This window comes from Chelmon rostratus, chromosome 10, assembly GCF_017976325.1.
Source record: "Chelmon rostratus isolate fCheRos1 chromosome 10, fCheRos1.pri, whole genome shotgun sequence".
Taxonomy (NCBI): domain Eukaryota; kingdom Metazoa; phylum Chordata; class Actinopteri; order Chaetodontiformes; family Chaetodontidae; genus Chelmon; species Chelmon rostratus.
In genome coordinates this window covers 12928693-12945114 of record NC_055667.1, presented here as the reverse complement: position 1 = coordinate 12945114, position 16422 = coordinate 12928693, and the positions used below count along the sequence as shown (strand labels likewise).

Here is a 16422-nt window from a genome sequence, read left to right as displayed (position 1 = left end):
GAAACAGCTAGTCTGGGTACAGCAGGTAACCTCTGCCAAAACACAAATGATTATTTTTCATATTATTTTTCAATTCAAATTCTGTTTGGTGAGTTACATATAAAACAATCGAGAGCCAATGTGTTAATTAGTGACCTTTAGTTGTGTTAATAACCGTGTCTTTGAACTCTAAGAAAGAAAGCCAACAAGTGTCATATTACCTGACATAACATATAGGCAACCAGTTTTTGTTAAACCCAATACATTTGTACAGTATCTGACTTGTGGCTTACTTGAATAAGACAACACACATTCAGGCTAATCGTGTTTGAAATCACCTCAATGTAAGCTGTGAACATGTTGCGCTAGCTGACCACACTTCCCGTACAAGAGATGGCTATTAGTTTATAGACTGGAAATACACATTTAATTAATGATACGTTGAAATTTCTGTTGCAAAAACGTAGACAACTGCTTAAAATATTACATATGTAAAAACATGGAGAACCATAGCCAACACGTTGCGATCCAACCTGCTCTCATCATCATTTTAAATTAGCAGCTTGCTAAGTTTACTTAAGTAATTTACTCTTCTATTTAATCCAGTTTAATCTTTACTCTTTCTGGAGTAGTTTTACATAAAGATCCTCTCAAGAAATGTGCAAAGACAGATTAAATTCCTCTTGTTTGAATAATAAACTATGTCTTGTATGCCTCTCCAAAAAAAAGTTAAAAATAACTATTTACAAATTCTTAAAATCGCATCTACTAATTTTCCTTCATTGAAAAAACTATTAATTTGCAAATATGCGTGACTTTTTATTTGAATTAAGTATGTCTACTCCTACATCACTGACAGCATGCTCAGTGTAGAGATTTCAGGTTTTAATGTCACACCTGTATAGGTTTGCATAGTGAACTTTGGCTTTCAATCTAGTTGAAATGTCTCAAACTCAGATTTAAAATATGCCCAGAGAAAGTTTCCCCCTTCGGCCGATGTATGTGAAAACATTCTCCTAGCATCAAACTCTGCACATACATCAAGTAGCGATACGCAAACCACATTTTTGAATGGAGCAGGACATTTTAGCATCTTTCTCTCCTTTGAAGGAGCATGCTTTTACTTTGAAATCAACAGAGCGTCAGTGTCTCCAGTCTTTTAAGCTTTCTCCTTCCAAAAGTTAAAAATAATCCCTATACACCTGCTGTTCCTTCTTGTAAAAAACACCCTACCACCCAACAGTCAATTGAGTCCTTTCACTTTGCTGTCTGGCTGCAGCAGGTTATCAGCGACACCTGTTTTTCTGGCCTCTGCTATGGAACAAGAAGATAAGCAGTGACAGCAGAAAAGGGCGTAAAAGGAGTTGTCACCACCACAGCCAACTGTTGACGACAATATGGTCAATAGGGGGATGTGATACAAGCAAAGACAGTTTATAGTCAATAGTACAACACACACAAAACACCTGCACGAGCGCAGGAATTGCAGTGTGTGAGTGATCCCTCAGATAAGACGAGAGGCAGTGGCATTAATCAGACAAGACAGCTTTGGATGTTTATTAATTAATATGGATAGAATGACATTTGTGACCCAAGATTATCTTGACACGCACACACACACACGCGCACACACACACACGCAAATCCCACCAGAGAGACACACAAAGAAGTAAGATTCCACGAGCCCTTAAATCAGTCCAGTAAAATAATTTCATCTCACAAAATCAAATCCATACAGTATCTTTTAACCAGTCCTGACACGAAATGTAAACATCTCAAAGAATACAGTTTCCATCACATGTAAACTGCAGAGAGCTCCACTGACTAGATCCGAAATCCATGTTTATAGTGCGTAAATGTGGATTTTGCACTCTCTAGTGACCAAGTGTGGGAACATCATTGTGTAAAATCCATTTGGGTTTCACAGTTGTGCTAAAACGCCAATGCAAAGTGTCCTTTTCATCTATTAAGTGTTGCAAATATAATAATTTAAGATATTATGCATATAGATATAAAAACTCAAAACACTGTGTTGTCTGACTCAGATTGTATATAAGAGGGTAACAGTTTAACTTACAGCTCCTGGATCACTTGAGTTTTCACGTGAACGCTGCAGTGAGAAAGTTCAGTGTGGAGAATCTGAGGCAGCAAACATGACTACTTCAGGATAATCAGGAAACAGCTTTTTCTGTTTATCTTCCACACACATGAACCTTTTTACAACAGTCTGAACAATTTCATTTTATCCTGTTACAGTGTGAGAATTAGTCTGATAACCTAAAGGAGCTGTAATATTAAGTGTTACCATATACAGTACTTCTGTCTCAGCTGTTTTATTGCACAAAACGTGAAGCTTGTAGGAGCCTCACTGACCAGCCCCCTCTACTGCATTTAACTCCTCTTCCTTTTTGGCCATGTTGCGCCTCTGCCCACCTTCATATTTTCCTCTACTCCGACTGGCACATCTAATTTTTCAGCTTTTTATCCCATTTGCTTGATTTCACTGTGCCTGTCAGGGACTTTTGAACTGATAGTTTGGTCCGAATCTGAGTACAGTACTCATGAAAATTTGTTTATGTTTAAATTTTTTTCCACAAAGTATCTCAAGTCCACCTCTGCAAGGTGGTCGGTACAGTTTCAGCTGGCCTGTGTTGAGACTTGCATCAATAGTGAGGATTCTCATTCCGGAAATATAAGCACATATGATGCTGGTATCTCCTGTGTGGCTGTGAGCAGCAGCAGGAGGCACTGTTCTGATCATAATCTTTATGACATTCCTACATAACTTCAAAAAATATCTGCATTTCATAATTTCCCTGCATCTTCAAACCTCTCCTTTAATTCCCCCTTAACCCTGATCAGACCACCCCCCTCCCCCCTCCCTCTCTCTGATGGGTACAGGACACCAAACACATGAAAAAGGGGTCAGGGTCGTTTCCCTGCAACAGAATGAATTTGGCACATGATGAACGGCGGCCCAGCGTCCCTGGTGAGTAAGGGCGGGATCACTTGAGTCCCTCGTCTGTGCTCTTGAACATGAGAATGGCGTTGGAGATCTTGAGGGCGGGTCCGAGCTTGATGCTCATGATCTTCACAATGTCGGTCTGGGTCAGCAGCAGGAAGGCCTCCCCGTCAATCATCTGAGGAGGCGCAGACACAACAGTGGTGATGTAACTGGACGTGGAGGTGACAGTTAAAGAAAAGGTTTGTCTGCCATGGGGTGGACAAAATAACAGAAATACCTTATAATAAAATACAGCAACCCCGCAGATAGACCAAAGGTCGTCTTACTCTGGTCAGATTAGGAGTTAATTCCACCCGATGCTCATTTCTGATCATGTGTCTTATAGTCAATGTTAACTTTGTTCAGTTTACCATTGTGGTACCACTTAACTCTTTTGGCCTCAAACAGTTATGTACACGGAACAATAGTTGAGCAAATGTACTATCAAACACAGGATCATCAGTAAGGAGGTCAAACAGAGACAAGTAGAAGCTCTCCACTGAAAGAGAGGTCACAGACTGATGCTCTCACTGTTCTCACCTTTGTGTGCATTTGGATTTGTCTACAGCAAATGTGGGAACAAACCTAACATTTAATTCACACACACTTGGTGCTCTCACCTCGTCTTTGAAGACACGAGCCTGTTCTTCACAGCCGATTAGATTCTGGACAAACCTGAAGACCTGTAGCACAAACACATCAGCCTTCCGATGATCAAAACCAGCCGGAGAAAGAGGTGTAAATAAATGTGAAGGGAAGCGGTCGGGTTTGCTCTCACCTCCTCGACGTTCCACGCCACCACCTGGCTGGCGTGAATGCCCTGAACGCCGGGCAGCAGCTTGCAGTGCTGCTCCCAGCACAGAGACAGGGTCCTGTCTGACTGACTGCTCAGAGCTGACATGAACAGCGAGGGATACACACCCTCTGAGGACATGTCTGAGAACAAACACACACAAAAACAAGCTGTGAAAAAGGCTTATAACCAATAGTTTGCTATTCTGCATTTCCCAGTCTGACAATTTTCATGCCAAAAAATACATTTTTTTTTTAAATTAGGCACCAGACTGTGTTTCGTCTGGAGCAGGATAAGGCTCTGAAAGGCTGACACCCCTGAAGCTGCAGGGTGAAATGCTTTCATCAAATTAGAACATGTACGACGCATTTAGAAAGCTCACTCTGGTAGTCTCTCTGCTGGTTCTTCCTGTATTTGGGGGGACGGCCAATCCTGAAAACAGAGGAAAAGATTAATGTGAGACAAAAGCAAACATGCATGCATGCCCCCCCCCCCCCCCCACACACACACACACGTGTACATGCACACACACCTGCCCCGGTAATGGGTCTTCTTGGTCCTCTGGCCAAAGAAGAGGTTCCTCTTGCACTCAGAGTCTGACAGATCAGCCTTCAGCCTGCCCTGGTTACGCTCAGCCAATGGGCAGCCAGATATGCAGTGATGAGCAGTGAAACGACCGGTCACATGACCTGAACCATCACAACCAGGAGTTGGACACTTCCTGTGTGAAAGACCGAGCCCCCCGCCCAGTGCATTTTAAGGCGATGTAAGATCAAGTTATTCTTTCAAAAGTGTTGTCGGGTTGATGTCAGGTATTGATGTGTATTTTGAGTGGACCTGGTGAATAAATGTCCTGATGACAGAGATGAGTTCAGCACTGACCTGTTGTGGAAGCTGTACTTGTTCGTTCTGGGGTGGCTGATGGGTTTACAGGGAACAGAGGTAGGGTAGGTGGACTGACCTGTAGCAGGAGGCTCCCTCACACCTGCATACATTCACATACAGACAGATGAAGCCAACACTTTACTGCTACCTGTCAAGAGTAACTGATTTGACTTTTGCAGAAAATTGACTTCCAGGTTCGACTGAAGTACAAAGAGTGAAGTATCGGTTGCTACCGTGTGGCTGCTGTGTTTTGGTGTCCCGCGGAGGAACTTTGAGCGGGTGACCAGTCGCCTCACACCAGCCCACTGGGTGGATGTCGGGGTGGTCTGAGTCCATCCACTCATCATAGACGTGACTCCAGCCGTCATAATGAACCTGCAGAAGGAATTAAAGATGGAGCTAGAACACAGTGCACGCTCACACACTTAACATGCACACAGCTCAACATATATAATGGGTCCAGGGTTGGTTATAAAGATGAACATTACAGCATCAGTACATGTGAGCGCTTATTGCAGCTGGCAGCTGGTTAAAGCAGTAATGGACCTGAGGGAGCTGGAGAAACATTTTAAACAATATCACACACATACAAGATCATAACCTCAGATGCTTAGCACTTTAACGTCCAGTAATACAAGCTGATAACACACATAAACACACACACACACACACACAAACAGAGTATTACCTTAATGCGATGAGTGTCGACCTCCTCCACTGTAGCCACTCTGATCAGACCAGGACTTCTCTTGTCCACGGCCTCCAGTTTCATCTGAGGCTGGAAGCTGTGGGCCGGACGCTGGACACAGAGGACAAAAACACATTTATATGTACGTTCAGCTAAACATGTCAAACGTACTTTACATAAAGAATTGGCTTTACTGTACTTCCTGCAGCACTCTTTCTAATGTACCTCCTGCAGCACTCTTAAAGATCAGCTGTGAGAATCATAATATACTCTAAGTAACTGACATGACCAGGACTGTAACAAACCACAAATCTCGTTCTGAATTACTCTGACATTTTCAGCCTCTCAACTCCGGTTTTGTCTTCACCATTACTGCTGTTTTCTGCTAGCCCATACCACAGAACCACACTACAGATGAGCTAGAGGCCCCAGTGTAATCATTTCCTATCGTAGTGTGAGCTGAATCCCAAATAGCCCATTTATTGTTGGTTCTCACCACTTTAAAGGCGTCAGCAGCCACCGCCTTGGAACCAGTCTCCTCCAGGTAGCGAGACCAGGTGAACTGGCCCTGGTCTGGGTAATCTGGTGTGACCAAAAAATAAAGTCAGTCAGTGTGTACAAACAGAAACATTCATCCCCTGCATGCCACCCTGCACATTTTTGCTTGGGTCCTGCACAGGTTCTTGTAAATGTGTAATTTGAGCTCATCTTTTTTTGCATGCTGTAAAACCCATAACAAATCTTGAACATGTATATTTCAGGTATTTACATATATATATATAGTGTGTACTATATATATTCCCATGAATAACTCTAATAATACAAGGGAAAAGAACAAAGGAGACAAGAGAAATAACTGGGCAGAGTTGTTTTCAAAGTTAATGCCCAATGGTACGAGTATGAACAGGATTAAATTAATAACTAACAGGGAACACTGGTCACCTTGGGGTGGTGTTAGTGGGAGGTTCCTTTCCTGGCACCAACCAATAGGGTGAATGTACGGACTGCTAGAATCACACCTGCATATTTTAACAAACAACAACAACGTCAAGTGTTGAGTTATAAAAGAAATGTCAGAGTTTACAGCAAAATTAGCCGAGGCAGAAACAATATGAGAGATGATAGACGGAGGAGAATTTAAAGTGCTGCAGTCGTTTCCTTTCACTGTGAGAGTCGGCGCAAAAGATGCTTACAGCTGCTGACCTTGAAGCCTTAACTGTGGATTTTTCTGATACTTATTGAAAGCTTTACACTGAATCAAACAACTACACGTCTGTCAAAGGCCTCACTGATGATGACAAACCCAACTGTGCAGCTCTACTGAGCTGGCTTCAAGGACGGTTTCTCTGTTTTTAAGTAGGCGACTGTTTGATAATGTTTTATCCATAGAAAACTTCATATGATTATAAAATGTCATGGGTGTCAGTCAGTTGATTTTCAAGTTGTCTTTTAGAACAACTTGAAAACCATGTTTGCTCAAATTTAGTTAAATGAAAACTCACTACACCTGTAGTTTGCCTCATTAGGTCCAGACCACAGGAAACAATTACACATTCCTGTCTGCTGGTCTGGTTCCTGTTCACACTGGCTTTTTGCAAATGAAACAAGTTATACAGACACACAGGAAGCTCACTGATTGGACAGTTTTGGCGACAGTCATCCTGCATCATCAGAGTTACGTTGGCCCACTTGGGGAAGTCAAATTCTGGTGAGTGACATCAGGGTGTGCAGCACTTTAATGCTTCTCATGTGTATAAAGAGCTCACTTGAAATAAATGACTTTAGCATGATTATTATTATTATTATTATTATTATTATTATTATTATTATTAGGGTGTGTTAGAGTACAGCAGTATTCCAACAGGGATTACTGAGGGATTGTTATGTCACACACTTTAAATTCACTTAACAAGCTGCCAAAATACACAGAGTAGGATACAAACACAGCACACATCCCAGATTTAACTGCTTCTTGAGCTGACATGCATATGTGTTGCCATGGTTACCAAAGAATTCACATAAAGTCGCTCACAGATCATAGTATGGTCACTTCCTGAACAGTTCACCATCAACACACAGATCTAACCGAAACGAACAAGCAAGCACACCAATTTGCTTTAAGTGAACCAAACTGGTCAGATGCTTGAAAATACTCCATGCAGCTCCCAGAGCGTGTACATCCCATGTTTCTGAAGCTCACCAGTAGTCGTATGTGTCATCCCAGTTGTCAAAATGAACAAGGAAACGGTTGTCCACCACATCAGTGACGGTTGCTACACAGATGAGGGAGGGGTTCATACGGTCGACGGCCTCCAGCTTCATTCCTATCTCAAAACTGCATTTCACATCGATCTAAACATGAAGCAGAAATATTAGAAATGATAGCGTGTCCTCCTAAGGCAGCAGAGACAGACAGCGATTTGGACCAGCAGAGAAATGAAGTGAAATTTAAACAGAAACTGTTGAAGAATTTATTGTGCTGCATGGCTGTTTGTGTTTAAAAAAAGTGATAGAGAGTTACAGATACACTGAGGCTTGAGCGCTGCACACAGTAGCATGCAGGGAGGAAGCCAACATTAACCCATGTAAGCACACAGCTTTATGATGTCCTCCAAATATGAACATTAAAACAAAGATCAGACGGGACATCAGGCCTGGCTTTGACGAAGCCAGGCAGGCAGCAGCTATAAATACTTGAACATTGTCACAATTTGAATTTTGGTATTGCTGGTCTTTAGCTATTAACTTAAAGTCTAAATCTTTTCTAAGAGAAAGAGAGATGGTTTAACAGAGTTTATTTTATTATATAACTGCTTCTCATTGGAGTCGGCGTTTTCCCAAGCCTAAATCATTCACCTCATCCATTCATGCTTGTAGATAATACAACTACCGTATATTATATAGTGGCAGTTACCCTCCCAGGACTGGCAAAGAGTTCTTTGGAAGCCACTTGTGCTTTAGTCATTCTCAGGTAGTTGGTCCAGGTAAACTCTTCCTCTTTACAGCCTGCAGGAGAGACACAAACACAGATCAGAATGATTCACGGTTGTGAACACGGCCCAGCATTTTAAAGGAGCAGTTCAACGTTTGGGAGGCACGCTTTCACTTTCTCCAAAGAGTTAGATGAGATGATTGATACAAGCCACAAGATGAATTTACAGGCAGGAGATGGTTAGCCTAGCTTAGCATAAAGCCGGGAAACAGGGGGCATTAGCTAGCCTGGCCCTTAAAGGTAACAACATTTTTTTTATGCCATGTTTGTTTAAAAAGTACAAAAACTGGGCGTATCCCAGTCTCATTGTCACCATGAGGTTGCCAGGCAACCAGCAGAGCCTCCACAAAGTTACCGTGCCCAGTCAAGAAATAGCTCCACATATAACCACCACGTAAAAATATTATTTTCTTTTCTTTAATGCTTCGTTTTTTGTAGAGATAAAAAATAAGAGATAAAACGTGTTAATTGTTGAGTTTAAGAGGAGGATTTTGTTGCTTTTGCAGAGAGCTAGGCTGGCTGTTTCCAGTCTTTCTGCTAAGCTAAGTGGCTGCTGGCTCCAGGCTAATATTTATTGCACAGACATGAGAGTGGTATCGTTTTTCTCATTTGACCCGCAGCAAGAATGTATTGAACATGCTTTATTTTCTAGATTTTTTTTGTCCATGATTCTATTTGCTCTTTGATGGTGTCCAGAGTGTTGTCACCTCTGACCTTTGGGAGTGTGCAGTTTGTGTCCTGTGCTCTCACACCAGCCCGTGGGGTGGATGTCAGGGGAGTTGGCATTCACCCAGAAGTCGTGGCAGTCAGAGTAGCCGTCAAAATGGAGCCGAAGCCGGTAACCACAGACCTGGTTGATGACATGATACATTAGAGAAGTGAAAGCAGGCCGGAGAAGGTAACGCCAGGCTGAACTCCTCCTGAAGGCAAAGCAGTCTGCGAGCGAACGGCGATTTTAATCCAAAATAATCAGCCTGGCCATTAAAATCCATCGACCGTGCTAATGGACGTCTGGCTCACCTCGGCCACAGTGAGGACGAAGTACATGGACGGATGCTGCGGGTCGATGCCTTCCAGCTTCATCCCCTGCTTAAATCCGTTCTTCACTGTTGGCACTCTCTGGGACTGGACATGAAATACAATGAAGTGAAAAGGAATGACCCTTGTGGGGAAATTGGATCAAGACAAAGAGCAAAGAAAAGAAAAGATAAGAATACAGCAAATGAACTAGTGGAGATTACAGCGTTTTTATCAGTCTCATTCGGCTTCTAATGTTTTTACTCTATTTCTCCTGGAACAGAGACTCCCCTCAAGAAAAAGCTTGTGCTGAAAGAAATGTTTAGGTTGTTAGAAAAATAAATACCAAAAAGAAACCACACCAAATCACCATCATATTCTGTAACGGAATAAAAATACTAATGTCTTCAGCTGCATACATCACTTTCTCCTGGATAGATTTACTTTTCTCGTGTCCCTGTGCTACTGACAGAGCTGCACTGGTAGTAAAAGTAGTGATGGGTATGCTGGGTGAACCTGTGCATATGTGGAACTAGCTCGAGCTGGACCCACAGTCTGAATATTAAACTCAAACATACCTCTTGGAAAAGCTTGTTGGGCGCAGCAACAGCTTTGCATTCCTCCAGATACTGAGCCCACGTCCACTGCTCTGTCTTGCTGTCTCCAGCTTCACCAAAAATACAAATTAAGCACACTCACAGCAACATATCACCAGAACACAAGCTCAAACTGAAGGAAACAGGAGAGCAAGAAGACAGAAAGGAAGCCAGGACGGATGAGCGAGACAGATTCTCAGAGCAGCTAATGCTCTGACGGCTGCTCCTGTAATTTTACACACAAATTCTGAGTGAAAATGTTCATCTTAAATTTACTCTCTGACACTACTGCATCATTACATGAGCGCTTCCATTCCTCTACCTGTCCTGTCAACAGAGAAAACAACTGGAGAAAAAAAGAAAAGTCTTAAAGGTCAGGGAAGGAACGACAAAAGCTAGTGAGGACATTCAGGGGCGGGATGAAATAACAGGATCACTTGACTCTATAACTCAGTTATAGTATTATCAATAGTCAATTCAGTGCAGCAGAGAGACGTTGAATCAGCTTGAAGTTCATTTTTCAGGTCATGATTTGTGGTGTGTGTTGCATTATTTTGTCAGGGATGTGTTACTCTGTATGAAAGGGGACAGGAGGACAGGACATACTGTGAAAGATGACCAACAAGAGGACAAATATAAAAATCGATTAGTCCAACCTCCTCTGATGTGTCTGCTCTCTGCTTTAGAATCATCCATTTTCTCATCCTAAAGAAAGAGTAATAGAAAAGACATAAGTTTCTGAATTAGAGGCGATTTTCAATAGGAAAACAAAGAACTGTTTGACCTTCAACAAACATGTCACTTAAAATACTTGCAGCCATATTCATGCACATCTGAGTAAACTCATCAGACATGAGACATGGTTATCTGTGGATGTTAAATGGAAATAACAGTGCTGTCCCACCGTGCCTTCGATGTCAGAGTCTTCCTCAGAGGGACTCAGGTATTCCTTCCTCTTCCTCTTCCTCATGGGTTTCAGGTGATCAGGGTTAAGGGAGGAGACCCTCCCGCCTGCTGGCACCTTCTCTACCCCGACACTCCTCCTGAGGTGCAGAGAGGACAGATGGTGTTCCTCAAGTCTAATCACCGGACTGTAGTCTGAATTAGCATGATCTCGTTTCTGCTGCGTACTCTCCGCTGCAGGATTGATTTTGTTGACAGTTTCGGCGCTCTCTATTTGTCTCAACTTGTTTACCACAGATAGATTTCTTGGTTTTCCCAGGATGCCTTTGGACAACCCCCCAGTGCATTTACAGCATGTGAGCTTGTTGCTTTTAGTCAAACACAGGCATATGTGCTTGCAGTTAGCTAGTCAGTTAGTTAGTGCGTTGGGGGGGTAGCTTCAGACACCGCAGCTCAATGCACTGAGTGTTCACCCAGTGTGAAGGGATTTTGCTCTGTTGCACAACCTTGCAAAGTTTGTCTGGTTAAATGATGTTTCCTCTTGACGTTTCACAATGTTCTGCAACAGACTTAGAGACAGAGCTGCTCCTGTTCAGTGAATGCATTAATTAAATTCAGGACAACCACGGTAAACACCCAGTGGACACAATGCAAAACTGTACTTTTACTACACAGCCACCAACACACCAGAGGAAAGACACGTGCACACCTTTGTTTTCACTGTTCAGAGGAGATGCTGGACTATACTCATCCATCTGCCACTAGCAGCAACTAGTACCAACACTTTGAAAGTGCTCATTTAATGAGGGAATGACCGATGGAGACAAGAAAAACACACCGTCAACTAAAAAAAGCCTTGCACACAGTATGTGTTCCAGGATATGAGCGAGCATCAAGACATGACCGATTGATTTACAAAGAATTACAAAAACAGGAAGAGTGTATGCATGACTGATTGCATTAATGTACAACACGTGTCCGTGTAAAGATCCACGTGCAAGTATAAAGAAGAGGAAGCTGTTAACATCGTACTTGTCAGTGATGGGCTCTCTGCGGAGCTCCTCTGTGTAGGTCCTCTGAGCACTGGGATCATGGCTCTGTTGTCCCAGTCCGGCCTGGACTTCAGGTTTGACCGACACAAACCTCTCTGGCTCCACGGCCGCACCTCTCACGGAGACGACAGGAGACGGCACATCTGACATATAAATAAGCGGAAAAGTGATTAAAAGAGACTCGTGATGCAGGTTTATATTTCAGATCTAAATGAAAGACTCTGCTGCACTGTTGAGCTCCCTTTTTTTGTCCCTTTATGTAGTTCACGTGGCTGCTGTTACCGCACTATAACTGTGTTTTGGTCTATTATTAATTTAGATTTTTCCACTACTTATTGCTTTTCCAAACGCCTGAGTGATGCCTGCTTGATATTTTTGCAGCTGCACTCTCTTCACTTGTTAAAAGGAGCTCTGCTGCAGCTGATGTAATTATTATTGCTCATTTCTGCTTAACACACATGCACAAGAGATCTCTGAAGAGGACATGCTGTGAAATACCTCAAATAACAGTGCAGCCATGTATAGAAAGAATTAGCCCTTAACACCAGCACCAGCAAATATGCTCAGATTTTTTACTCCCAAAATACAAAAGCTTTATTGATCGAACACGTGCTATAGGAGATGCACATGTGACTCATCTGACACCAAAGCAAAGCAGTATTTCAAGGCATTTAATTTCATATTGAGCATTGAAATCGGCAGCTACCGGTTCTGAAATCTGCAGCATTTTGTGTTCAGTTCCTGATGTTACTACGGCGTTATGTAAGCATGACTCTACCTGGTTTGTCTGCTGGAGCACTTTCTGCGTCAGCAGATCTCCCAGAAGTCCCGGCTGCTGGTTCAGTGGTGCTGCTGGTGGTCCCTGGGGTGATCAGTGTGCTCAGTGTTCCTACGTCACTCACACAGAACTACAAACACACACACACACGCACGCACGCATCAATGGATCCATTTGTCAAAATGCGTCCTGGTGTTTTACGGGGTCTATTCAACACTTTTTCTCCTCAAAACAGTCTATCAGACAATTGCGAAACATGCAGCGCTGCCTGTCGGTTCCATGTGCACAGCCGGATCCAAGTCAGATTCTTCTTCAAGTTCAGAGTCCAGAGAAATAAACAGGATCAATTTAATGATTCAGGGGTTTAGTTAGCACTCATTCTGATGCAGCTCGCCCTCTTTTCAGTGTGAGAAAACACGTATCACCTTTTGTTTATCTGGTAGTTTGTTACTGTTAGTTTGTAGGCTTTGTTACTGTGGCCTCCTTTATACTAAACCGCTGGAGTGAATTCCAGAGCTTTCTGATCCAAATTTTCATTCCGTTCATGCACCAGAAATTTGCAACAGATTCAGGTTCAGTTTGTTCATTGTTAATGTGGCAAAATGCTCATCTGAACAACTAACCAGCAACAAGGCTCTGATTGTTTACATTGTTGCTGGCAGTTGGACTTTATATGACAAGAAGAAGAGTCACTTCCTACATTAAGTCCACGGTGTAATGGGATTGGTTCCATATGCTAGTTGGTAAATCATTATGGTGAAAAACAGTAACTTCAGTTGTTAAAGATTTAAAGTAAATACAATTAGATGGGCTTGTTCATCCAGTCAGGCTCCTTGTGTGACCAACTCGGTAATAAAAACAAGAACATTAAATTATGGGCACATGGGACCTGACAAATATTTTCACAGTGTCTATTTCAAATTCACATCACAGTCCACGTGGAACGATCCTGACCAGGAGCAGTGACAGACAACATTTAAAAAAGTGACAAACAACATAAAAAAAAGTGACAAACAACATTTAAAAAAACTGTCAATGACACTCAATATATAATGTAGCTGTAACCTCCAAGGCTAAGTTCTTGTAGTGCATCAATCATATCTAAATCCATGGTGTACATACACACACATACAGTGTATGTACACAGTATGTTACTCCAGAGTCTTGATTCATCATAATTTAAATTATTTGTTATTTTATAGGTGATCTTTTAACGTGTTGAGTCTAAAACCTAAAAGAATTAAGTTAATCAAAATGTGAAACAGGAAAGGCAAGAAAATTTTCACATTTGACATTAATATTTGGTATTTTTACTTCACATGACTTTTTACTGCATTTTTCAAGATTCATTTCTCTTAAACCACTATTCAATTGCCCCCCGATCATGTCAGCACTAATCAATCATGAATGTTTGTCTGTTTCCTGACATTTGCCTGATGTGTGCCTCGTCTCATGTTGTCTTTCTGCAGTTGATCTTGTGACTTATTCTAATTGCTGTGGGAATGAGATCAATGAGACTTTACCAAGTCGATCTATGAAGCTCTTTAAGGAGAAAACAAGTAAGCTCTCTAAAGACGATGCTGTAAGGTAACCGTAGCCCGTCGCGCTGCCACACCTGCAGGAACTAAACATTGTGTCCCTTTGACAACACATGTCGAGGCCACTAACATGACTTCACCTTGAGGTTGCTGCTGGGCAGGATGGCCATCCCCTCCTTCCACTCGAGTACGTGGACGATGCTACACGCCCCGCCCACCTGTGCTGTCAGGGTGGGCGTGGTCGTCTCATTGGCCCTGCCTCCTTTACCTGGGTCAGCTGGAGTCACCTCTATCTTCTGATGGCCTGGAGCTGGAGCTGAGGAGAGAGGTGCATTTAGATTCAGTTCACTTTCACATAAGCTCAGCAGAGAGAGCACAGATTGTTTCTACATGGTTTAAATTCTACTGAATCATTTGGGTTTCTTTGTTCACTATAAACTTTAAGAGAAAAGTAAATTTACTGTGTGGTACGAAATGGCACCATGTCGGCATGTATGCCTGTGTTAAAAGAGACACCTGCGTTTCTTAATCAACACTACATACAATCATTTATGAGAGTACTGCACTTATTTAGCAGTGCACTCTGTTAACATTGCTGCACTCCGAATTAAAGAAAAAGCCATGTTATTCAGGATTACAGGAGATTCAGGAACAGTTGAGAGCAGAATGTGGGACAGAGAAACAGCCGCCTGCTATAACCACGGCCTCTTTGGTCTTATGTCAAGCTGTGACAAGTAAGGAGGCGACTAATGATAATTTCCATTATTCATTAATCTGACAATCATTTGGTCTATGAAATGTCAAAAAAAAAGAAACTGGCGATCACGACTTTGCAGGGCCCGACGTCTTCAAATGTCTTGTTTTGTCTGATCGTAAGTCCAACACCCACAGATATTCAGTTTACTATTATATGTGACACAGACGAGCATCTGAGAAGCTGGAACATGAGAATGTGTAGCATTTCTTCACTTTTTGCCTGAAAATGACTGAACCGATTAATCAATTATCAAAATATTTGCAGATTATTATCTGTCGGTTGACTAGTTGATTATTGGCTCATCGTTACAGCTCTAGTAACAAGGAATTTTACTGATGCCATATGTTGTGTCTCAAATAAGACCTAAGGGACAGGCTCAGTGTCGGTATCGGTGAACATACACTGGTTGAGATGGTAGCTTGCGCTCACATCTCAAGGTAAAGGATGGTCAATCTAAAGCCATGTGGCCTCGCCGCCGGCCTCAGGCCTGTGCTCACCTGGTAGAAGGAAAGCCGTGGTGGTGTGAGGCTGGGGCCGAGGCTTCTTGGCCACACCATCACTCCCGCAGATGAGGACAGCCTCGCTGGTGGACGAGGAGGATGGGTCCAAAGGGGTGCGATCGGCTTCTTTGGGTGGAGCCTCCATGTTCACTTTGGCACTCATAACGCTGTCCCAGTCCTTCACTCCGGAGCGCTGGAAAGCAAAGAGTATGAGGGCCAGTACAAAGCTCTCTGCAGCAGAGGACCAACAGGGTAACAAGCTCTGTGGTCCAGGTCCCGCCTTATAAGAGCATTAAAAAACATTTATCTGAATGTATTTTATGTACCACTTTGTATCACTGATTGTAAGGGTGTTAATATAATGCACCAGACAGCATCCATAAGAAGAAGAATATAAGAGACAATACGCTCTAACTAAGCTAAGCTAAGCTGATGAACACAAGCTCATTTTGGTGCCATACCATTTGTGAACATATAACATCACATGACCACTATAATTACATTATATGACCACAGACCCTCAGCAGATAGGAAATTTCTTGCTCCATTTCTGTTTCTTGCCTTCAGTTTTTCCAGGAATGGCCCTGAGACATTTTGATTAAGATTTGACAAACCGCAAGAAAAATATATCATTGTGGATTTCCCCCAACTTGGAAAAAAAAACAAAAAAACTTTTAAGTGTGCCATTTTGCAGAATGATGGCAGAGCAGAGAAGCCTTCCTCCATCAACAACCATGACCCCATATGACTTTTTTTTTTAACAGCCAACCATTACCTCCAATTTAAAAAGGCTTTGTATCTACGCACAAGCGTCCAAATACACATACACAGAATCATTTCGGTTAAAATGGCGGAGGATATGAAATCCTTGAGGCAAAAAAAAAAAATGTGTAAAAGCAGTGTCTCAAATCCTGTGTAAATCCCATTTACTGAAAAATGA

General features: G+C 42.4%; 1 protein-coding gene across 1 annotated transcript; it reads right to left on the bottom strand.

Moving 5' to 3' along the window:
* Window positions 1-2984: 2984 nt before the first annotated feature.
* Window positions 2985-15645, bottom strand: l3mbtl1 (L3MBTL histone methyl-lysine binding protein 1). Its single transcript, XM_041946048.1, has 21 exons — window positions 15480-15645; window positions 14366-14541; window positions 12688-12817; window positions 11890-12052; window positions 10859-10997; window positions 10611-10659; window positions 9937-10025; window positions 9362-9466; window positions 9056-9191; window positions 8264-8355; window positions 7550-7701; window positions 6292-6368; window positions 5846-5931; window positions 5350-5460; window positions 4895-5036; window positions 4659-4761; window positions 4309-4497; window positions 4159-4208; window positions 3762-3919; window positions 3604-3666; window positions 2985-3119 (listed from the first exon to the last, which is right to left on the bottom strand). The coding sequence occupies exons 1-21, from the start codon at window positions 15643-15645 to the stop codon at window positions 2985-2987; spliced, it is 2511 nt and encodes an 836-aa protein (XP_041801982.1).
* Between the last annotated feature and the right edge of the window lie 777 nt (window positions 15646-16422).

What these genes read in the sequence shown, in the direction of transcription:
- l3mbtl1 (XM_041946048.1), bottom strand. Translation starts at nt 15,645, where the DNA reads ATGAGTGCCAAAGTGAACATGGAGGCTCCACCCAAAGAAGCCGATCGC. An exon ending in GATGACACATACGACTACTG is followed by an intron (nt 6,369 to 7,549) that starts GTGAGCTTCAGA and finishes TAAAATATGCAG; the next exon opens with GTGTGATTCTAGCAGTCCGT. An exon ending in TGGCGTGGAACGTCGAGGAG is followed by an intron (nt 3,667 to 3,761) that starts GTGAGAGCAAAC and finishes TTTGTGCTACAG; the next exon opens with GTCTTCAGGTTTGTCCAGAA.